General features: G+C 47.5%; 1 protein-coding gene across 5 annotated transcripts in view; it reads left to right on the forward strand.

Moving 5' to 3' along the window:
- Positions 1-24,295, forward strand: part of FARP1 (FERM, ARH/RhoGEF and pleckstrin domain protein 1) — a gene marked incomplete at its 3' end in the record, with an annotated part of 266,728 nt that overhangs the window by 167,854 nt on the left and 74,579 nt on the right. For all 5 annotated transcript variants that reach the window (XM_079136884.1, XM_079136887.1, XM_079136888.1 and 2 more), the window contains exons 4-5: positions 18,013-18,055; positions 20,609-20,687. In XM_079136884.1, coding sequence (XP_078993010.1) covers positions 18,013-18,055; positions 20,609-20,687 — 122 coding nt within the window. The remainder of the gene's footprint in view (positions 1-18,012; positions 18,056-20,608; positions 20,688-24,295) is intronic.

A 24,295-nucleotide genomic window follows, 5' to 3' on the forward strand; every position in this document is an offset into this window, starting at 1 on the left:
TATTAAAAAAATGTTCAAAAAATTGCCCGACCAGCAGGTCCAACCATTTTAAAGTTGCTAAATATGTCAGATTGTCCCTTGAAAACGTTTCCCCATGTTGAATCCAACATTTAGCGTATCCCCTCCCGCTGTTTTTATCTGTCTTGTTGGATGGCATTTTCTTAAGACTGTTTTTCATTAATCACCTTTGCAGGTGGAAGTTTCTTGGCTCGGTTTCTAGTTATTCTTTGGTACGCACAGTGCCTGGATTTCCACTCACTCTTCTGGCAGATGCAAGATGCCGGGTACCTGTGCTCCAGGCTTGAATCAGAGGCCATAGGGCACGTGACAGGTCTCCATGGAGGGCTGCTGGGCTGTGGGGACAACAGACATTGGGTTCAGGAAGTCCTTCCCAGATATTGCCAAACTGAATTCCAGGACCAATAGGACATGTCTTAATAGAAAGTCCCAGAGAGAGGGGACCTCTTGTACAAATACCAGAAATCAAGTGGCCTCTTCAGGAACCTGCTCAAAAGGCAGAGGTGAGGGGCTGGGGGAGGGGCGATGGCAAAGATGGTAGAAGATGGAAAGGTGGGCAGGGGCCAAATGGCAAGGGCTTTCTATGCCATCTCTGTCCAACAGAATATGAGCCACATACATAATTTTAACTTTTGTAGAAACTGTGTTTAAAAAGTTTTAAACAAATCAATTGAAATTAATTTTAAAACATATTTAACAATATTTCATTTCAGTGACATACTTAACATATTACGTCTGGTATGCACCCGACACTGCGGCCCCTCGCTCTGCCTGGCCATATTTGCGGTACTCAGTAGTCGCATGTAGGAAGGGGCCATTGTCCTGAACAGTAGTTGCCTGAAGTAAGGGGCCACCCTGTTGTCAACACCAAGATAATGGGCTTGCAAAGCTGCTCCTGCATTTTAGAGGGAATATGGTGTGGTCTGATTTGCTTTAGAAAGACACCTGTAGCCAGACTGGAATAGGCCAAGACTGTAGCCCGGAGACCTGCAGGACACGCCGCAATTAGCAGAAGGTGGACTGGCCAGGACGCAGGCCGAGCGGAGGGCTGGGGGAGGTGGATGGATTCCAGAGGCCGAGGGGGAGGAGGATGTAGTTGAGGGGATGACTCGTGAGAGTATGGGCTCGGGGCAGCTCAGCTGTAGCCTCCGCTGTCGACCACATCACACACACATCTCCTTCTCCTCGCTGGAGAAGGAGAGCCGGGAGGACCACGTCCAGGAGAGGAGGAGTCCTGTCAGATCTGGGAGTGGGGTGCTGGTGGAGGTGTCTGGTGGGCAGGCCAGAAGGCAGGTTTCCTGGTAGGGGACAGGAAAGAAATCAGAGCAGAAATTCAGACTCCAGAATCTTGGGATCATTGAAGTACCAGTTGAGGCTCTGAGACTGGATGTGAGGGGAGAGAGAGGGGCCGTGGGAGGGACACTACATTGAGGGGACAGAGAAGGCACAGCCCTCAGAGGAGGTGCTGACGGCAGGGAGGAAGAGCAGAGAGAGAACCGTCCAGATGTGAGGAGAGAGCCTCCAAGGGCAGAGCAGGCAGAAGGGGAGGCGCTGACTCCTGCTGACTCCTGCTGACTCCAGGGCCAGTGGGGCAAAGCCAGTCTCGTGCATCTAAAATGAGTGCAGGCTGTGTCTTCTCTACGTGCTCTCACCTCCGAATGCTCCGTCATTTTCTAGTCTGTACCGTAAATCTTAGCTTCCCTGACTCCCACCGAGTCCTTTTTCTGAAGCAGCAGATGGCCGCGACAGACCTGTCAAATCTAAGCCGGCATTCGCTCCTTCACCTGACAGCTGTTCTCCGCTTCACTCTCGGGCTTCACACGTGAGGCCGTGAAAGAAACGTGAGCCAGTGTGTCAGGTGGCAAGAGGGAGTGCAGTTTCCATTCATTAGTCTGGGAAGAGAGACCACGGAAACAGTCGCCGGGTAGCAGGGTGATGTCACTCGGAACACTGTTTCATAAGCTTGTTTTATGTTCAAATAATAGTTCTCAAAACATCAGGGCTCTGTTATCTCATCATTTCCGACAAGCCTGCGACGTGCCTGCCAGGGTCACCGCAGCTCCTGAAGGCTTTCCTGATCCCGTCTGTCTTGTGCCCACCCAGCTGGTGCTGCCTCTCCAACCTGAAGTCGGTACTGAGGCCGCACTTTGCAGCTGAGGGTTCTGAGTCCAGGAATTGTCCCTCGCCTGGGACTCCAGTGGGCAGAACTTGGCTTCTGACTGTGTCTTCTGACTTGGGTTCAGAGCCTTTTCTGGGGTGCTTCTCTTTTGCTTGACTGGCTCTTTCAAGTTTTTATCAGACTCGATTTTTATGATTTATGATATTGTTTAGGAATGGGCTTAACTGTAGTATAAAGAAAACCCCATTAACAATGACTTAAAGAAATAGGTGTTTATTTGTCACATGTAATGTAAATAAAAATGCAGGGCTGGGAGTGTAGCTCAGTGGTAGAGCACATGCAGGCCCTGGGTTCAATTCCCAGCATCCCTTCCCACCAAAAAATTTATACCGATAATAAAAGATGTGTGAGCCAACCCATGGCCATTTACCACATGCCAGAGTGTTCTAGTCCCAGCAGATCAAGCATGACCCATTCCCTCTTCTCATGGAGCTTATATTCTAGAGTGGGGATCAACAAACTTTTTACAAAGAGCCAGGTAGAAAATATATGTATATATGTATATATGAACTCTGCGGCCACAAGATCTCAGTGGTAGCTATTTAAATCTGTCGCGTAGCGATCAAGCAGCCTTAGGGAGCATGGAAAGGATCAAGCATAGCTGTGTCCCAATAAAACTTTATCAAGTAGGAAGCTGTAGTTTGTCCACACTGCCCAGAGGGTAAACTGCCAAATGCCAAACTAGGTTTACTCTTGGTCCTTCGCTAGTGAATTCAAAGCCCTTCTCTCTCCCTCTTCCTCTCTTTTTATGAGGAAGCTCAGTCTTATGAAGTTACGTCTTCACAAAGGCGCTTGGGTGGGGAATGGTGGAGTGAGGTTCGTTCCGTTTAGACACAGGCCTGTGTTCTTAATCGCCCTTTCAGTTTGACCAGGTCTCTGTGTTTTACTGTGTGTCAACTATGGAGTCCCAACCCAAGAGCTGATTTCATTGACTTGTAAAAACAAGTTGTTTAGGGAGAATAGATCTGTGACATTAGAGGGGACAGTATAAGTGACTAGAAGGGGTATAGCTGGGGTCCCAGCTGTTTTCTTACCTGGGTGCTGGTCTGTGGGTGTGATCCATTTGTGAAAATTCAGTGAGCTTTACGTTGTAACTTCAATGACAGTTTACCCCAAAATGCAGCGTCCTAAAGGCACCGCAGCAGACCCCACGGCCAGTGCAGAGCTGGGCTGACGGATCTGGTTGGGAGGTTCCCGTGACCAGACCTGGTCGGATAATCTGAGGAAGAACAGCTCCCCTGTGGGGGTGATGAACACTAGCTGGGTTGTCCCTCTGCCCCCAGGTAAACTTGCTTGGGAACGTGACATTTGTGCCTCCTTCTGGGATGCTGGGCGGTGCCACCCTTTGCCAGGGGGTATAACTGTAGGCAGTTGAAAGGTGTACCATGGTTAGACCGCAGCACTGACCTCGCTGCGGGGCCTCTTAGCAGCAGGGTCCCCGGCGGGTGTCGCTTCAGCCCATTGAGCCTCACTCGATAAAATGGGAGTATCAGCTGGCGCAGCTTCTAAAGGAGGCCTTGCGGTTGTAGCTGTGCACGTGCAGCCCAGTGCTTGGGCCCTGGTAAAGTGTTCGGAAGGCTTGAGTCATGAACACTGTTGCCTCCATCCTCATCGTTATCCAGACGACACGAGACCTGCCATCCTGCCGCTTTGAGCATACGGGGCCGTGGCCACGAGCCCCGTGCTGGGAGCCCCTCTCCAGACCCCTTCCACCGCATGCCTGGGACTCTGCGCCCACTGAGCTCCCTGTCTCCCTCCCTCTGTCCCTGGCACCCACCACTCTACTTTCTAAGAATTCAACTCCTTGAGACCCCTTGTGTCCCTGGAGTCACGCAGCGTCTGCCCTGTGACGGGCGCACTTCACTCAGCAGGCCGTCCTCAGGTTTGTGTAGGTGACCGGATCCGGCTCTTCTTGCTGCTGGGTGGTATTTCCACCACGCACACTCTCCACGTTGTGCATGCCCAGTCATCTGTTGATGGACACCTGGCCTGCTATTCCCCTGGGCTGTGTGGGCAGCGCTGCAGGGAACACGTGCTTGCTGTCACCGTGATGTGTAACTCCGTGGTTGTGACTGTCACCTTTGCCAGGCTCCGTGCGAGGGCTGCTCCTGCGCTGCCCAAGCATGGGGCCACCCCTGCAGGTTTTGTGATATGTGCAAACAAGTCCCAAGTGGTAAATTGTTGAACTGTGCGACTTAACTTCCAGCTCAGCCGCTGTCCCTCTTCTCATCATTTCTGTTCCTATAAGAACTCCAGTTAGAGTGTCCCCACCCCCCACCCCTGCTTTGTTGGCAGTGCTGGGGACCAAAACCAGGGTCCTCCCTCTGTGCCACTGAGCCACACCCCAGCCCGGAGCATTTTCCTAGAAAGGATCTGAGGAAGTTTAAGGAGAAAATAAGCTCTTTCCAGTCCAAGATTTTGTTTCTCAAGGTTCTGATAAGCCAGTAGTAATTATTAAATAATCAATTGTGCTCTACCCTAATTAGACTTGCCCTGTGGCTTGTCAAGCCGTGGAGGTGGTTCCTGTATTTACAGCAAGTTTGGCCTGCTGTTGTCCTTGGGTGCAGGCAGCCGTCCCTACAGAATTACTCCACAGAGCAAGAAAAGTCTTTTAATCAGCTCTTTCTTTTTTTTTTATGGATTGAGCTTTCTGAGCCAGAAATGCTATTGATCCTAGGAATCAAGACCTGTACTTCATTCGCCAGCTAATTGGTGCCTAAGGCTGAGGGCCAGAAAGCCATTGAGTTGTTCCAGGGATGAACTCAGGGAACAAATCAGAGAATTCTGTCTAAATCGACCTAGTAGGATTCTTGATCAAAACCACACAGAAGCCTGAAGTAGAGGCCTAGTAGGGAAGAGAGCTCAATAGGGCCTGACTAAGGCGTGGCACAGGGGAGAGGTCTCAGACATCCCCCTCGGACCTAGCAGGACAGCAGCAGCCACAGACAAGACGTAGGTGAATGAATGGGCTGTGTTCCAATAAAACTTCATTTATAGCCATCAAAAATTGGATTTTATATAGTTTCACAAGCCACCAAACATTATTATTCTTGTGATTTTTTTTAAGACCACTTAAAAATGTAAAAGCAAACCTTTGTTTCTAAGCATGCCAAAACAGGCAGTGGGCCAGATTTGGCCCCGGGGCCTGGTCTGCCAGTCTGCCTGAGGTTATTTCTCTGAGGGAGGCATCGAAAGGCCACATTTTGCAGAGAGCAACTTCAGAGAAGTACCCGCCCACCATTACCAATGAAGTGTGTGGCCCTGACTGACAGTCGGGCTGCTTGGCCAAGGCATGTGTTCTCTGCCACCTTTCCACAGATGTCCCCGTCTCCAAGGGCTGTGTGCACTTTCCCAGCTGACTGCCGAGCCAGGAGCCCTCATCTCACTGGACAGTGGAAGAGCTCAGCACGGTGGCCCATGACTGCTCGAACATCCACTTGGTCGTCGAGCAGCTGGGCAGATTCCTCACTTCCCTGATTTTTCACCTTATCTGAAAAAAACTGAGTAACAAATGACCAATGCACATGGTTACCATGAGGAGGGCTCCAAGCGCTTTATAGTGATGATCCACGCAGGGGTCACAGCACATAGTAGGTGCTTGGATTCCTCCTTTTTTCTGTTCTTGTGTTCTTTGTAACTCAGAAGCCCATGAGGCCACTCCACCAATTTTTAAAGTTACTTTTCTTTCTTTGTGGGAGGTGGATACCGGGGATTGAACCCAGGGGCACTTAACCACTGAACCACATCCTCGTTATTTTTTATTTTAACATAGGATCTTGCTAAGTTGCTCAGGGCCTCGCTAAGGTGCTGAGACTAGCTTTGAACTTGTGATCCTCCTGCCTCAGCCTCCCAAGCCACTGGGATTACAGATGGGCACCTCCGCACCTGGCAATCCACCAGTTTTTAATTAGAGCAGCATTGCTCATGCCTGATAAAATCATTCTGGCTTCTTATAAATAAATATGGGAAAACTTAGGAAGAGGACTGGCATTTTGTGATTCATTCCCTGTCCTCCTCTGGGCAGAGAGGAAAGTGCTGGCAGCAGCAGGCGTGATTTCAAGGACCCTGGACCAGCAGGCAGCATCAGCATCAGCAGGAAGCCGGCTAGGACCCCTCCTCAGGCCCCACCCCACTAGGACTCTGGGAGCCCAGCCCTGGGGTGTGTTTCCATGAGCCCTTCAGGGAGGTGGCCCAACTTTGAGACTCACTTCACTGAGGTGCTAATGGTGACATCTTGGTGGTGGAGTGCATATAAATTCTCCACTGATAGAAGACCATTTTTAAATGAAGAGGGTTTTCATGGCATTCTGCAAATTTCAATTTTTTAAAAATTTTCATTCAGTTTAAAATACTTCTAAATTTCCCTTTGATTTATTCTTTAGGAGTGTATTATTTCATTTCCAAATATCTGAGTATTTTCCACAAATCTTTCTAGTATCGATTTTTTATTTAATGCTATGGCACTTGGTATGATGCGAAACTTTTAAAATATTTTGCTGCCCTTTGTTTCGCAGCCTAGAATAGGACTAGTTTGGCATATAGTTTATGTACACATGAAAGGAGTTACAGACTTGTACCATGTGATGACGTTTCCATTAATGACGGACTACATATACAAGCTGTCCCGTAAGATTATGACGAAGCTGAACATTTCCAGGGGGTGGCTCATGCATTCCTCACATGCTTATGGTGACACCGGTATAAACGAGCATGCTGCACTGCAGCTGGTTAAAGTAGAGCACAGCCAGGTCAGCAGCTCACATCCGTAATCCCAGCTGCTTGAGCATCTGAGGCAGAAAGATCACAAGTTCAAGGCCAGTGGGTGACTTGGTGACACCCTGTCTCAAAATAAAATTTTAAAAGGAGCTAGGGGTGTAGCTCACTGGTAGAGCACTGGCTTAGCATGTGTGAGGTTTGATCCCGTTACCTTGGTATTACAAAAAAAAAAAAAAAGGAGGAGGAGGAGGAGGAGGAGCTGGGCATGCCTGTAATCCCTATGACTTGGGAGACTGAGGCAGAAAGATCACAAGTTCAAGGCCAGCCTTAGCAACGTAGCAAGACCCTCAGCAACTTAGTGAAATCCTATTTTAAAGTAAAAAATAAAATAGGACTAGGAATATAGCTTGGTGGTAAAGTACCCCTGGGTTCATTTCCCAGCTCTGCAAAAATATAGCATATAGTCATAGGCAGTGCATGATGCTTGACAATGATAATATATTTTTAATCATTATTTTAAAGTATCCTCCTCCTTAACAGGGAAAAAAAATGAAAGTTTTATTGTAGAACAGTAAGCCCTGTTGTCCCAGCAGCAGCCTTTTGGGTCTCTTGTTTACCAGGTGTCTTGGTTGGTCAAGAGCATGGTGAGTGACTGACTTGTACGGCCTAGGTCTGTTTGGGTACACTCTCTGTTCCTCCAACAGTGTGCTTCCCGGGGCAGATCCCTGCTATTAAGCAGTGCTGACTTTATGCTGTGCTGACTGTATACCGTGCTGCACTGGAGAGAGTATTCCATGTGTCTATTGGATCACAGTGGCTGGCAGTGTTCAGCTTTTCTCTGTCCTTGCTGAGTTTCTGCCTACTGGTTCTATCAAATATTGAGAAGAGGGTATTAAAATCTCTATGGATAATTATGGATTTGTCTATTTCTCCTTGCAGTTCGATAGGTTTTTCCATCATATGTTTGAAATTCTGTTATGTCTACATATTTAGATTTGTTAATTTCTTGACTAATTGACTCCTTTATCCTCAACCCTAACAGTGTTCTTTATTCTGATATCTACTTTGTGTAACACTAATATAGCCACTTCAGTGTGCCACTGATGTAAGCATGGTATACCTTTGCCCATTCTTTTTTAATTAATCTATTTGTGCCTTTATTTATGAATGTATGTGTTTATTTTGGTGCTGGGGTTTTAACCCAGGTTGTCATGCATGCCAAGCACACGCTCTACCCCTGTGTTCCAGTCCCAGCCCCTGACCCAGCCCCATATTTGTCTTTGTTTGTAGTGCTTCTTGAAGGCAATGCAGACTTGGTTCTTGCTTTTTTGTTGTTGTTGTTTTTAATCCAATTTGATGATCACTGTCTTTTATTTGAGGGGTGTTTTGATCACATTTGTAATGTGATCATGGTCTTGTATAAACTGATCACTCTGGTGTTCGTTTTCTTTTTGTCCACCCATTTTTCCACCTTTCCATTGTTCGTTCAATTGTTTGTTTGTGGTACTGGGAACTGAACCCAGTGGTTTTGCTCATGCCAGGCAAGCAGCGGGCCACCAAGCTACAACCCCAGCCCTTTTTATTTTATTTTGAGACAAGGTCTTGTTAATTTGTCCGGGCTAGACTCCAACTCATGATCCTCCTGAGTAGCTGGGACTAGAGGCATGCACCACTGCACTTAGAATTAATTGGAAATTTTTGACGATTCCGTTTTATTTCCTCTGTTGTTTTATTTGCTATAAATCTTTGATTGTCGTTTTTGTGGTTGCTTTAGAGTTTATAGTGCACATCTTTAACTTATCACAGTGTGTTTACAATGAGTATTATACCACTTTACACATCGTATAAAACTATAGAATACCTCCTCTTCACCACCCCCTTCTGATCTTTCCACTATTATTGTCATACATTTTGCTTTTTACATAAACCCATACTGCATTGTTATTATTTTTGTGTACCAATTATATTTTATGGATAAAATATAATAAATATAAATAATAAAAACAATCTTCCAAACCTCTTGTGTGTTTACCCACGTGGTTACCATTTCTAGTGCTTTTTATTCCCTTATGTAGGCACAGATTTCTGTCTGGTGTTATTTTCTTTCTGTTTGAAAGACTAACATTTCTTATCATGTGGCATCTGCTGGTGATGAATTCTCTCGGCTTCAGTGTGTTCGAAAGTCTTTATTTGACCTTTTTGGAAAGACAGTTTTGATGGGTATAAAATTGTAGGATGAGGCTGTCATGCTGGGCTTTATTTCTTCCTTTCAGCACATTAAAAACTTAATGCCAGAGCATCCTCACTTACGTGTTCCTGACAATAAATCTTCTATCATCTTTACTTGTTTCTCTGAACATAAAGTGTCTTTTTTTCCCTCTGGATGATTTTAGGATTTTATCACTGTTTTGGAGCCGTATGAATATGCCAAGCCTCTGCACAGTTTTTTTCGTGGTTCTTCTGCTTGGGGTTTGCCTGGCTTCTTGGTTCTGTGACCGTCTCTCTCCTTTTCTCTTCGCCAGGCATCTCCTCTCCTTTGGGGAGCTCCAGCTACGTGGATTAGGCCTCCGCTGGGCGGCTGAAGGTTGTTCTGTAGCTCTGATGTCCTGTCGCTGGTTCATCTCCTCCCGCGCTGCCTGATCTGTGACTTATCCCCCGTATCTTTCACCTCTCATACGCGCTTTTCACTCTAGAAGTTTAGTGTGTCTTTTCTTTCTCTTCCAGATCTCCAATTTTTAGATATATGGAATACACTTATAATACTTCTTTTATCCTCCTTCTCTGCTGATTCTATCATCCCTGTGAGTTTGGGCCAGTTTTGATGGACTCTTCCTTGGGTCTCGATCAGGGCATATTTCTTGTTTGTAGCTGGTGGTGATTTTTTAATTTTTGTTGAATGCTACCTATGAACTCTGCATCATTGACCTGCATTCTTACACATTTTACTGTATTTGTTCCAGGATGCAAGTAAGTCATCTTAAAACAATTTGGCTTCTAGGACTTGCTGGCGGCACGCCACTGCACTGTCCAAGGCTCATTTTTGCCGGCTAGTGAAGCGTGACTCTTCCGCACTCCGATGGCCCCGTGAGTCTCCAGGCCTCCCTGTCCGGGTGTCGGGAGTAGGTGGTGTACGTGCTCTCCATGAGCCAGACACTGCTACCTCTAAGAGTTTCCTGTGAGTTTTCCCAGCCGTGGCTGCTCTCCTCACCCCCAAGGGCAGCCCCCCGTGGCAGCCCGAGCCCCCTTTCAGGGTTCCTCTCTGCTTTCTGGTGCTCCGTCCTGTGACTGCTCACAGTCGTGGCCCACTCGCCCTCAGCTCCTGCGCATCGGCCTTTCCTGTGCACCTCCCCCCACTCCTCAGCCTGGAAGCCGGTGGGGCAATGGCGGGATCCTGGTCTTATTTTCCTGTCTCTCAGAGACCACTGCTTCTCATTATCTGGTGTCCCATATCATCAGGTCTGTTGTGTTTTATGTTCTCTTCATTTCTTTTTATTGTTTCATGTGGAAAAATAAATCTGGTCTTTATTACTCTTTTGACCAGAAGTAGAAATCTCTGCCAGGATTGGTGGTGTGTGCCTGTAATCCTAGTTTACAGGATTAAACTTGGAAGGCTGAGGCAGGAGGATTACAAGTTTGAGGCCAACCTCAGCAACTGAGTGAGGCTCTCGCAACTTAGCAAAATCCTGTCTCTAAAAAACTAAAATAAAATAAAAAGGACTAGGGATATGGCTTAGTGGGTAAGAAGTCTCTACAAAGTAATAGGTTTTTAAAAAGAAAGCCACATTTAGCATGTCTTCTAAATATAGCTAAATTTAAAATTAATAAAGTAATGTAAAATACTACATTTAAACATATAATTACAAACAAAAAGTTCAAAGTAAAGTCATTTCTTCTTTTAGGGCTGAGCCTGAAGAAACACTAATTGGTTCCAATGAATTCTAAACATTGAATGATCTTCTCTAACAAATATTTTATCTGGTTCCTATATGTTGTAGTTAATGATAGACATTTTTGGTTGTACATAGTTTTGTTTTTTAACAAGAAGAGTTTTAAGTGAGAAGAGATTTTTGTAAAATAAGTTTTTGATTTTAAATGAATACCAAATGAGAAGAGCCAAGCGTTTGTTGAGTCCTGTACCTCTGCATATTATGTGGCAGAAAAGGCACATTTTTGAAGTCAACTGAACTCAATGTCACATTCTAGCTGTGTGACCAAATTCCAGCTGCGTGACCTTGGGCAACTAACATAAGCTCTCTGAGCTTGACTTACTTCATGTGCAAAGTGACCATGTTGTTGTGAATGTTAAATGAGAATGTGCGAAGCATCTACTCAGTGCCTGACACACAGTAGGTGCTCAAGAAATGCTTATCTCTTCCCTGCCCCCAATCTGAGATCCTGTAGCTGACTCTTTTTTAAGAAAACCCTTTCCAAAACTCCTTGAACATTCTAGTTGCCTACAACATCGACCTAAGATGTCACCCACCAAAATAATGGAGTGGGGGGAAGGTGGTTAGGGAAAGAAGCCAACAGTGTAGGGACAGTGTAGGGACAACGATTCCTCTTGCCTGACTTGGATACACGGGCATGGGAGCATTTCTTCCCACCTCACATCCCAAAGGGATTATGGAAGAATCTGAGGAAACAGGGAGCCGACAGGAAGGGCAGCCGAGCAGGGAAGGAGGGTCTAGAGATCTGCACGGAGACCGAGCTGCAGAGGGCAGTGCCGTGGGCTGAACTGGGTGGACCCCGCCGCTCACTTCTGGAGCCCCATCTCCCAGCAAGGAGACCGTCTTTAGCCAGGTGGCTAAGTCAAAAGGAGGCCAGTAAGTCCTAAGCGTCTCTGTGTCCTCCTAAGGGGTGATCTGGACACAGACGCCTCGACATGCACACAGAGGAAAGGTCACGTGAGGACAAGGTGAGATGACAGCCATCGGCAGGCCAAGGAGAGAGGCGTCAGGAGAAGCGAAACCCGCCTGCACCTCTAACCTCCAAACTGCGGTGTCTTGGTCAGCTCTCTTGTGCTGTGACTCAATCTGACCAGAACAATTGCAGAGGAGGAAAAGTTTATTTGAGGGCTCTTGGTTTCAGAGGTCTTAGTTCATAGAAGGCCGGCTCCATTCCTCAGGGCTCGAGGTGAGGCTGAGCATCATGGCAGAAGAGCGAGGCAGAGGGAAGCAGCTCACATTGCAATCAGGAAGTAGAGAGAGAGAGAGAGAGGCTCCACTCAAGAGATGCAAAATCTGTACCCCAAAGCCATGCCCAATGCCCTCCTCCTCAGCCACACCCACCACTCAGTCACCACTCGGTTGATCCCATCAGGGGATTAATTCACTGATTGGGGTAAGGCTCTCACAACCCACTCATTTCTCCTCTGAACCTTCTTGCATTGTCTCACTCTTGAGCTTTTGGGGGACCCCTCACATCCAAACCAGAACACACGGGAAATCAGTTTCTGCCTTTTGCACCACCCAGCCTGTGGACTTGTACAGAAGCCCAGCAAATGAACACAGCAGGCCCTCCAGCCTCAGCAAGTGTTGCTCCAAGTCAGTGTCCTTGGGACCCACTGCCCAGGAGGGAGACGCTAGACTAGGCATTCGTTCATTTAAACCAGATCCCTTCCATCGACTGCGCAGATGTGCAAAGGCCCTGGGGAAACAGCCCCGATTTCAGCGAGGACTGGGGTGGCGGGGCGGAGAGGTGGTTTGACTGGAGGATGGGGGTGGGTTACAAAATTACAGGTGTGACCCTCTGGAGAGCCGCTGGTGGGGAAAGAGTGTGACACCGGCCCGGTCTCGGTTCTGCCTAGGTCGGTGGCACTTGTCTAGGCTGACCTCGTCCAGATGCGATCTGTCTCTGCAGCCCTCCCTGAGCGTCACACTGCTGTGCTGTGACTCCAGCCGAGCAGCACCCTCCGTTTTCCTTCTCGCTGCTCCTGGCTCACCCTTAGCATAGTTCAGATCCCACATCGCAAGCCCTTCTCCCTGCCAGGCCCTCTCCTCAGCTCTGCAGAGGTCAATGTGACCATTCCCTGCAGGCCGCGGCGCTCTGCTCCTAGGCTGGTTGCATTGTGGGGTGATTGATGCCTTGCAGTTACCCCTGCGGAGCCCTGCGGAGCCCTGCGGAGCGGGCTGACTGACTCGGAGATCTGACGTTCCCAGACCTGCAGGGAGGGGACCACATGCTCAGTTGGCTCAAGCTGGTGCTTGTATTTGATGCTTTCTCCAGAAATGCCAGAAACAGGGGAGGGATGTTTAAAAACAATTCATAAAATTGGCAAATTACATTGCCAACACACAGTGCGCCTGTCCTGGGCAGTCTGCAACTCAGTTGGGTTTTGTGGCAGCACTGGTGGCGGTGAGAGGTCTGAGGGAGCAGTCCCCAGAGGCGCTTTGAGGACAAAAGAGCAGAGCATGGCAGAGTGGGCTCTCAGCACCTGGTATTCCCCTGGGAAGCCGCAGGTTAACTCCCTCTCCTGGGCAGCGTGACTGTTCCAACCTGTGCTCGGCCTGCCGACTTCACAGAAGAGGAAGAGGGCGTGGTAGGAGCCGTCCTACCTCTGGAGACAGATGTCACCCTCCTAGGGCCTCTGTTAGCCTGTCCTCCCTCCCATGGTGAAGCGCTGTTCTTTGTTTCCCCAAGCCCTGGGCTTCGTCTCTGCTCACCTCCTTTATCTGCTCTCGCTCCTGTGCTCAGCTCCCCCTTCTTAACTGCACCCAGCTTGTTCAGATTAGACACGGAGGCAGGATACCTTCCTTCAGTTCCTCACCCAGTCTCCTTCTGCTCTGATGGCTCTTGCTTCCCAAGCCAAGCCTCACCAGCCCGCCACGCTTCCGGTTCACCGCCACGGACTCTCAGCCCCATCGTGGAACCCTGTGACCAGCAGGTGTGCTGGGGGTCCTACGTGACCTCTGAGTAGCTCTCATCGTCCTTCTGGAAACATTTTCTCCCCATGGCTTCCATGACCTGGTCCTCTCCTGGTTTTCTTTCTGTGCTCTTCTGCTCCTTCCTGCTATTCCGTGGTGGAATAGGATCAGAATATTTATGTCACCCCAAAATTCATAGGGAGAAATCCCGACCCCTAGGATAATAGCATCAGGAGGCGTGGACTTTGGGAGCTGATGAGGACATGGGGTGGAGCCTCATGAATAAGATTAGTGCCCTTTCCAAGGAGTCCCTCAGAAGCGCTCTCACCCCGGCCACCACGTGAGGACACGGCAAGAAGGTACCTCCTGTGAACCAGGAAGTAGCCCTCTCCGGACAGCGGATCAGCCGGCACCTTGAACTCAGAGTTCCCACCTCTAGAGTTGTGAGAAATTGCTTTCTATTGTTTATAAGTCACCCGTCTGGGGCATTTTGTTACAGCAGCTCGGATGGCCCAGGACACATGCTGCAGGGGTTTGTTGACGCCGCGCATGTCTTCCTCCACACAGCAGGCCAGCCTGACTCCCAGCCTGCCTTCATGGAGTCAGTGAGACCTCCTACCCAGCCTTCTCCTCTAGCTCCAGAAAAATGTGTTCCACTGTTTCCATGCTAGCTCTTGCTGGATGCTCCAGAAACACCTAGAAAATCAGCATGATTATGACCCCCTCAGCCTTGATCTTCCTCAGGGTTTCCATAAGACAGTACCAACACCTCTCCAGAGGCCTGAGGCAGAAACTTCAGTTTCCCTCTGGCCATCGTCTCCTCCTTCAGCCGTCATATCCAGTCTACCAGGAAATTCCAGTTTCTTGCCTCTTAAATTTTTCTCAAATTCATGCACTTTCCCCAATTTTACTTCTGTCCTCCTGAGCCAAAATACCATTATCTTCCAAGACAATCACAACAGATCAACTTGCATCCATTCTGGTTCCAAAGTATTCTCACTGACATACAAGTCTAATCCTGTGCATAAAATTCTCCCTGTTGCTTCTAGAATAAGGACAAAGCATCTTCTTGTGGCTTTGGTGTGACCTGGCCACTTCCAGACCCACCGGCCTTGCTCTGCAGCCCTGTGGATTGGCTTGGTTCTTTTGGCATTACTATAACAGAATACCTGAGACTGGATAATTTATAATGAACAGAAATGTATCGGCTCGCAGTTGTGGAGGCGGGAAGCATAGCACCTGGTGCTGGCATCCGACAGCACCTTCTTGCTCCACCTCCACCATTACTCGTCAGGAGGTGGGGATTGTGCGCGCACAGATGCTCACAGATGCACACAGGTGACGGGAGGGCCTGCCTGCCTGCCTCTCGGCTTCTTAGGGCCCATTTCAGCAATAGTGATACCAATCTATTCCTAAGAGAGCGGAGCTCTCAGGGCCCAGTCGCCTCCTAATAGTGTCACGGTGGGCGCCACATTTCAGTCTTTAAACCAAAGTCTTTAAACCAAAGCCTGGATCTGGGCAAGGACTCACCGCTGTCTTCATTTGTTCTTCTTACTTCCTTTCAGTACAGTGTCAGTTTTAGGGACGTCTGTCCCCTTACTGACAGTTTACCTGTCTGTGTGTGTGTGTGTGTGTGTGTGTGTGTGTATTTATTGTGATGTGTGATTTTTTTGGCTGGGGAGAGACTGCCCCTGATGAAGCCAGACAGTTCTTGGAGAGAGTGAGGGCCCAGCTGGGCCAGGCCTCTGACATGTACACAGACTAGCCCCTGCAGAACCAGGCCTCCTCCCCTGGCCTCTCCAGCCAAGCAGCTGTGATCCTCTGCCCAGGTCATCCAGGGCCAAGTACCAAGTGTCCAGGGACCTCACAGATAGGTCAGAGCTGCCAGGATTATTCCATTAGCCAATCCCAACCTGCTTACCAGCCCTGCCCTGCCTTTCCCCAGAAATTCCAATGAAGGCGTGGCCTGGACTCCCTTCTCTCCTGCCCTCTCTGCCTCCTGACCCCCTTGGCGCTTCCCCCAGGCCTCTGCATGATGTGCCATGCCTCCTGTCTAGGACCTGAGTGACTGTAACATCAGAGAACACAGAACTCAGAACTCCACGACTGGGCCAGATGTCCCTTCCCAGACCCTCGGAGCCCTGGACTCCCTCTCCCATGGCTTCTGTCTCTGGTCCTTGGTTACTGTAGTTAGGAAGGTTTTGTTGATGCTGTGCTTCATCTTCACTAGACCCCTCCATGAAGCAGGAACCCCATTGTTCCCTCTTAGGTGCAACCCTAGAGCCACACAGAGAGACTCGGGAGGTTTTTGTTGAATGAATAAATAGGTTTGAAGATAAGGCCTAAGTTCCAGCTTGGGGCAGTTTTCTGATCAGTACCAGATGGTGATTCTTTTACCTTTACCCTCTCCATCTTTCAGGATTCCTGGAAGGAAAGTAAGCTATCTCAGCGCTTGCTGTTTTGCATTTTCTTTCCCCTTTCAGATTAGGCTTGTGAGCACGACGGTGGAGATGACAGATAAATGCATTCTTTCCTCTCTTTCAGAAGAACAGAATGGGATGGGGAAATATAGAAATGAAGATTTATTATGTAGACTCTTACTTGAAAAGGTGATGGGGAAATGAGATCGAATAAGTAGACATGTAAAATGTTTAGTCTTTTTATTATGAGAAAGGAGTGTTTATTTAAAGTAATTGGAATAGTGAAGAAAGGGAGAAAAGAAACCCAACCCTCTCTAACACACTTCACCACATTCCTAAATATTCATTAACAGTGTGATTCTTAATGCCCATGTAGTAAGATGTCATATAGGACATTATGTTATTTACTTATTTATTTAATTTGGGCTATTATAAAAAATTTCATTATCACAAAAATGCTACAGTTAGCACTCTTTCTATATAAATCTTTGCATAAATGCATAATTTATAAAAGTGGGTGGCTGGATGGAAGAGTATGGACAGGAATACTTTCTAGGTAGGCTTTTAATCATTATTCCCTAATAAGTCTCCAGAAAAGTTGTACCAAGTTATACATCCATCAGCAGAGGAGGATGGTGCCTGCTTCCCCATGACCTGGCCATCTTTGGAGACTATAAAATACACATGCCAACAGGCACATGTAGATGCCTACTTGACTGGTAGGAAAGGTCAATTCATTGTTTTAATTTGCATTTCCAGTGTCAACTATTCCCAAACAGCAACATGTTCCTCTTAGTCTTCGGCACTTTGTCAATTACCTGTGGTTCTTTGCCTAGCTTTCTATAGAGCTGTTTCTCTTTTTCCTATTTATTTATAAAATCCTCTTCATAGTAAACACATCAACTTTGTTTTTGTCATATATGCAAAAATGAGCTTCCATAGGACCTTTTCTAATGACCAGACATGCAAATGGACTTTAAAGAAAAGAACGTGTGACCTGGTACCATATGGTAACTCTCGCTTTAATAAGAGGGCAGCTGGTTTCTCTCTATTTTGAAAATTGTGCCACTCAAACTGCATGCAGGGAGCATATATGTGAAAAAGAGTCTGGACTGGAAGTTGGGCAAACTTGACTCAGTCCTAGTTCTAGTGTTCTGTCCCTGGAGGACCAGGGACAGATTATTTAGCCTCTGCAAACCTCAGGTTTCTCACTGGGCAACAGGAATTCCTCAGGCTTGTGTTGACAAGTAAATAGCTTTAGGCAATGTGTAGTACAGACTTGATAGTCCATAAATATTTTTTCCCTTTCCCAGTCCTTCAAAGATGTGCTGGTCTGCGTGTACCCACACAGCCAGGTATTCTGTCTTAGTCGGAACATCTGAATTCATTCCACCCGGAGTCAGATCAGCAAACCTTCACTGATATTTTCTGAATAAGTAAATATGATAAGAGTGCAAACGAAAATAGAAAAATTCTTAGTTAACTGTGGCCCCACCACCACCACCATACTGAGGATGGAACCAGGGCCCCGTGTGTGCCAGGCACACTCTCCACCACTCACAACACCCTCACCCTGTTACCCATGCACCTGAACCTAGGGGAGATTTTAACTTTCCAACTCAGGGAGAGTGTTAGCAATTTAGGATCCATTGTGTCCAAGTGGTAGACAAGGTAAGACAGAACATTCTGGAAGAAAAAAAGAAACAGACAACTTCAAATGCTTGAAAATATGTGGATTTTAAATAGCGTCAAAGTCTTGAAATGCTTGCACCCTTTCATTGAGTTATATCTCAATCTGTTCTTTTCTCCCCTGTAGGTGTGGCTGGATCTCTTAAAACCTATTGTGAAACAGATTCGGAGTAAGTATATCCCCTGTGTTGAACAGTGAAGATAAATACAAAGCCAGGTGTGTTCACTGTCAGGCAGTTTTTGTCTGGGGGTGTGAAGCACTAGTGATAGGAATTCTTTTTTTTTTTTTTTTTTTTTGCCCTGTGATTGCTAGTCGTCACCCACTAATCCACATGCTATTAAATTGTGTATCTTCTGCAATTTTAATATATAACAGTTTGGCAATCAAAACCCTGCTTGGAAAATCAGATATCATTTTGATTAACAACTGAAGCCTGCTATTAAGCCTCAGGGTAATTGAACTCATCTCATCTGTGCTGTTTCTTACTATCACTTTCCAAGGGGAAGGGTGGAGCCATCTATTCATAACATTGATTTTAGGGTTTTTGTTCTTTTCTTCAAAGCCTGTAAAATCAGAATACAGTGCTGTTTGGGGAGTAGGGGGCGCTCAAAGAGGGGATGATGTGCATTTTGTGTTTTGTGTGTTTGTGATTGGCAAACGGTGGCAAAGGTGGGCGTGCAGACTGTGTATTGGAAAGACGAGATCAGGAGGACTTGGCAAAGGACTAGGAGGGGGACCCCTGCTCTCTCACTCCCTTCTGACTGCCCCGCAGCACACGTCTCTGCTTTGGGGTCAGGCTCTGTTCTCAAAGTCCTCCCTGCTGGTCCCCTGGAGCCAGAACCTGGGTGGTCGGGAAGGTGCTGAAGCTGCATGCCTTCAGTTGAGAGGATGCTTACAGTCCCTGTGGGATTATTTTTCTGCCAAGGAAACCTCAGTGGGCCACTTGCAGTGATTTATGTGGACATAATAAACACGCAGCACGGTGTCTGTATGGCCCTCATGCTGCTGAAATGGATGCTGATCATCTATCATTTAAATCACAAACGCTGAAACTGAAAGGGCCGGCACTTCCCTGATGTGTGCTGAGTGTCCCCTGGGAGCTGGCCCTGGCTGGAACTACTGAGAGATGGTGGGGTGCTCACAGAGCCTGGGAGATGGACGCCGTCCCCAGCAGTCCTCCAGGGCACGACAGCCGTGGGAAGGCGTCTATTCGCAGTCGCCAGGTGCATGCCGGAGGCAGCCAGGACCGCTGTCAGGTCGGAGCCAGAGCAGGGTGTCAGCTTCTTGTCTCCTCCGTGGGCTGTGACCCGCCTGCGTGACAAAGCTGTCACTTTACGCTGAGCACTGGCATCCTCCTAGCTTCAGGATTTCCAGGGATCTGAGTAGCCTCACTTCATTCTCTGCCTGTGAGCCGGCGGGCAGGAAGTAGTGCCGCCCGCCCCCATCTTCCTCTCGTTGCCACTGGTCTTCTGTGTCCCCGGGGCTGACGTGCAAGGTGTCTGCCTATTTTTGGAGTCAGTTGGGAATAGAAATCCAGCCTTTCTCGGTGACAGCAGTTCCCCGTCTTGTCTCTTTCTCCCAGTTTCGTATACAATGACCAACATCTTCACCTTACATCATTTTTTGTTTTTTTCTAAACTTGAATGTGTGATCACAAAAATTAAGTCATGAAATCTGTTGTTTTCTATGTGACAAATGGAAAGTTGAGGAAAAAATGACATTTTCTTCTTGGATAACAAATACCACTGTTCATTTTTGGTGCTGGGGACAAACAAACCCAGGGCCTTGTGCTTGCAGGCAAGCACTCTACCAACTGAGTTCTATCCCGGGCCCTAAATGCCACTGTTAACATTTGGATTCCATAGAGCTGGGGTGTTGCTCAGTGATGAAGCACTTGACTGGCATGTGCAAGGTCTGGGTTCCATATTTCGTGGAACATGGGCTCATTGCTCTCATTCCAAATAGCAGATCCTGTAAGGCTGGCCTTATATTGGAGCTTAGACACCAAAACACGAGTCTGTATCAAATCACAGCTTATTACAGTATAATCTATTTGATGTTCTAGTTTAATTCCCAAAAGTTATCCATCTCATTCCCAGTCTGCTGCCCTCTCCCAACCCCATCATCTACTTCCTGATTTTGTCTTAACTCACTGGAAAAAGGGTCTGAGACACCCCTGGAGGCAGGTCACATCTCATTTTTATGTCCTCTCCAGAGTTCAGGAGAGCACCCAGCTGCTACGAACATACTTGATGAACACATTAACACTTCTGCCTTGCAGATCATTAGATATAATAAACTGCATAACTGACGAACAGTTTCATTCTTTCCTCCTTAAATTGTCTGTTACATTCAGATAAAAGCAGTCAATTAAATACATTCCTGAAGGCAAATTTTTTTTTAAAAAAAACCTGAGTATAATTTAAGTCTCCAGAGAAAACATTTAATAGTTCAATGTAGAACTCTTTTCATAGTGTTATTTTAAAAAACAGGTATCTGAAAAAAACATAAAAATAGAAAACAGGTATCTGTTTCTCCACAATACAAAAGTCTAAAACCAGTAGCCAAACTTGGCCAGTTGCTGAGTGGATTGAGGGTGTGTTCTGGGAGCTTGGCGGGAAATGCGGTGTTTGGTGTACGATGTGCCTCACAGTCTTTTTTTCAATGATGTACGTAACACACATCAAGTGTTGTACTGATTTTTCTTCTTCTTCTTCTTTAGGGCCAAAGCATGTTGTTGTTAAGTTTGTGGTGAAATTCTTTCCACCTGACCACACACAGCTCCAGGAGGAACTCACCAGGTCAGTGGCTTGGCAACTGGGTATTTTTTGCTCTCGTGTACAGAGGAAAAGAGAACATTAAGACTCTGAATTGATTAAACATTTCATAATATTTATTTGACCAACATCTGTTCTGTGCTCAAGAGTTTAATCCCTCTCTGCCTAGAAAAATGTGGTAAGAGAACTCTGTGTTTCCCTATGGCCTGGTATCCTTAAGACTGCTGTGGTGAAGTCAATGGACTTAGAACCTGTTAATGTCCTATTTTCCCTCTTATGTCTACCTCATCCTGAGATAGGACATGAGTCTCTTCTGTGAAACCAATATGTCAGTTCATCTTGTTGCTGCCATGGATGGTGAATTGGACTTGCACCATAAGTGCAAGTGGGACCAAGTGGGTGAGATAGGAATGTCCAGTCAGGCCTGGCCTCATCCCTCAGTCCTGCCGCTTGCTAGCTGTGAGTGACCTCTTGCTTGTTTCTTCTGTGTACCACCATTAATTCACTGCTGATAATGCCAATGGCAATGCTTGTCTGGCCAGAGCCGTTTCGAGGATAAGCGCTATTTATGTGCAAAGTGGACAGGATCCAGTGGAGACACCATTAACAGTAACTGGCATCACCACCATCACCACCATCACCACCATCAGTACCATCACCACCATCACCACCATCACCACCATCAGTACCATCACCACCATCACCACCATCACCACCATCAGTACCATCACCACCATCAGTACCATCACCACCATCACCACCATCAGTACCATCACCACCATCACCACCATCACCACCATCACCACCATCAGTACCATCACCACCATCACCACCATCACCACCATCAGTACCATCACCACCATCACCACCATCATTACCATCAGTACCATCACCACCATCACCACCATCACCACCATCAGTACCATCACCACCATCATTACCATCAGTACCATCACCAGGTGATATTCCATGAGCAAGCAGAGCTGGTAGGAACATAATGAAGACAAAATACCTCCCTTCCAAAAGCCCTCTCATTTGTGCACTAGTCTCGCCAGCCTAATTCTTGTGGCTTGCACCTTTCTAGCTACGGCATATTAAGACCGAGGTCAAAAAAAAAAACCACACACACACACACACACACACACACACATACATAAAAACCAAGGCCATCACCTCTTTCTCCTTCCTCTCAATATGAATACAAGGTCTTGGGTAGTTGACCTGCATTTATCAAAGGGGTGAAGCTTTCATTCAGTCACCAGCTGCAAGCATTGTTCCAGGACCTGGAAACACAGTGCTGAAAAGATAAGTCTTGACCCTTGTGGAAACAGACAATGAGTGATTAACAAGAGAAATGTCAGATCATGGCAAGAGCTCTTGAGCTAACTGAAGTAGGCTGATGTGATAGAAAGTGACTATGTGATGATGTTAGGTTGCTGGGGTTGGAATACCTCTTGAGGCTGCAGTCAGGATCTGTCAGTTATTTTTGGAGGTGGAGAAGGAGCAAGCAATCAAAGCCCAAGGCAGGAACAAGCCCCAATCACTTTAATGCTTAAAAGAGGGCCAGTGATGGGCATGCTGAGTACAATGGCAGTAAGGAGAGAGAGAGACCTGATGACTTGAAGCATTGAAAGTTCAGCTGCCCCACGGACACATGGAGCAGAGATGAAAATCACCTCAAGTCCAGTGAGGAAGCTATGGCAGTGGTCCAGACCAAGATGGCAGCAGGGAAGAAGATGGCAGTGTGGAGATGCAGATGAGTAGTTGTATTTAGAGTGTACAGTGGATGTGGGGCCGTCTTGGTGATGGGTTGGAGGTGGAGTATGAGAAAACAGAAGGAGACACTTAGGTTCTCAACCTGGGTGACGGGATGGAGAAACTAAGATGTGAGAGAGGCAGAGGGGATGGTGGATCAGGAGGGCAGAAGTCAGGGACTGGCTCCTGCCAGCTGGGTTTGAGAAGCCTATTAGTCATCACATGACTGCTTCAGGAAGGCCACCAGATACATGACTGCAGAGTTCCAGGGACAGGAGAAGACAAAGGCCTTCCTGCTACCTCGTGTTTTCTGAATGAGTTGCTACTGATTGTCTACTCCACTCTGGACCCTCAAATCAGTAAAGAGGCAAATGCAGCAGGAGTTGGCAGGAGTCATCAGCCTCCGGGGACCCCACACATGTAATAGAATTTAGTGTAGAGGAGGGTGGCCAAAGCCACAAAACCAAATGGCAAGAGACCTGGGGTGACAACAGAGAGCCCTGGTACCTCCAAGCAGCAGCTTCCCTGGGCTACTGTGTCACCGTTTCTGGAGCTGGCTTTGCTCTGAGCTCAGTGTGCCGAAATAAACCTAAGGACAAGTCCAGCCCGTTGGTCAGCAGTGCACTTTTTCCTCCTGGAAGTCACTCCTGCTTAGGAAGTTGGAGGCACAACTTTTTTCCTTTTTTAATCGAAAACTCTACTTTGCAAATAATTTGCACCTCTTCCATTTTTGTGGATCATGGTCTCTAGAGCTTTGTGGTGTTCTACCACGGTGGTTCTTGTTCCAGAACTCCATGCAGCTTGTTACCAGGAAGCCACATGTGCCTGGCGTTTTGCCAACTTCTTTGTCAAGATGGATGAGTCCCTAGTTCCATGAGGTCCACTGGACCCTGCAGGTTTTTTTGTCTTTATTGTTTTTGGTCTTTGACTCCCAAGGTGATCCTGTCGTTTCAGAAATCTTTTCCAAGAAGAGAATTCTTTTGGCTTGATGTTGAATGAAATTGATCCAAAGTTCCTACCGTATTTATCAACTCCTGTCACCATCCGATTTGGCACAAGGCGTCACCTCTAGGGAACCTCAGGGACCCACCACCTCGAGACTCCCACACTCCCATTCCTGTACAAGCAGCATGTGACATTGAGGCCATTGAGAGTTCAGAGGGGTGGGTGGTGAGTGAGGGGGTGTCAGCTGTGCTCTGGGGGAGGGAGGTGCACCCCAGGGCCCGGGAGACAGAGGCTGGCCTGCGGTGAGCACGCTCTAAGTTCCTTCAGCTCTGTGGTTAGCTCGCTGGGCCTCCAGGAATAGCTTTTGGCTTCCCATTTATATAGCTAGAGATTAAATTGCACTTTGCTGTTCAACAGGAAGCTGAATTCCTTTCTATTTATTGAACTGCACATGCAGTGGACTCTGTCACATTGACACCCGTACCCAGGCTTCTAGAAGGAGCCAAGTCTTTAACTTAGGTGCAGGTGAAGAACAGCAGCCGGGTGGGTGGTCTTTGGAGACATTACCAGAACTTTCCTCCTTGCAGAGCTCAGAATCTCCCTGGGCTAACAGTGGAGCCACACTTTGCTCCTGCCTTCCCTGGTGCCTGTCTTCAGGAGCTCCTTTCTGCCTGGCTGTGTTCTTGTCATAGTCTCCCGCCAGCGATTGCAGCTCCAGGACACCAGCTGAAGCATTCCCTCGGACTGGCAGGGAAATTGCGAATTACATTCATTTAATGAAACACGATTAAGAACTTCCAAATGAAATAAAATAGTCTTGTTGCAGATAAGGCATTGGAGGGGGTGACATGTGACTTCCATTCTCTGTCGAGTAAACCCCCCTCCCCCCGTGAGCCCTTCCCCACCGGAAGTGAGCACTGATTCCATGGGAG

Source organism: Sciurus vulgaris, assembly GCF_902686455.1.
Source record: "Sciurus vulgaris genome assembly, chromosome: 4".
In the NCBI taxonomy this organism is placed as follows: Eukaryota; Metazoa; Chordata; class Mammalia; order Rodentia; family Sciuridae; genus Sciurus; species Sciurus vulgaris.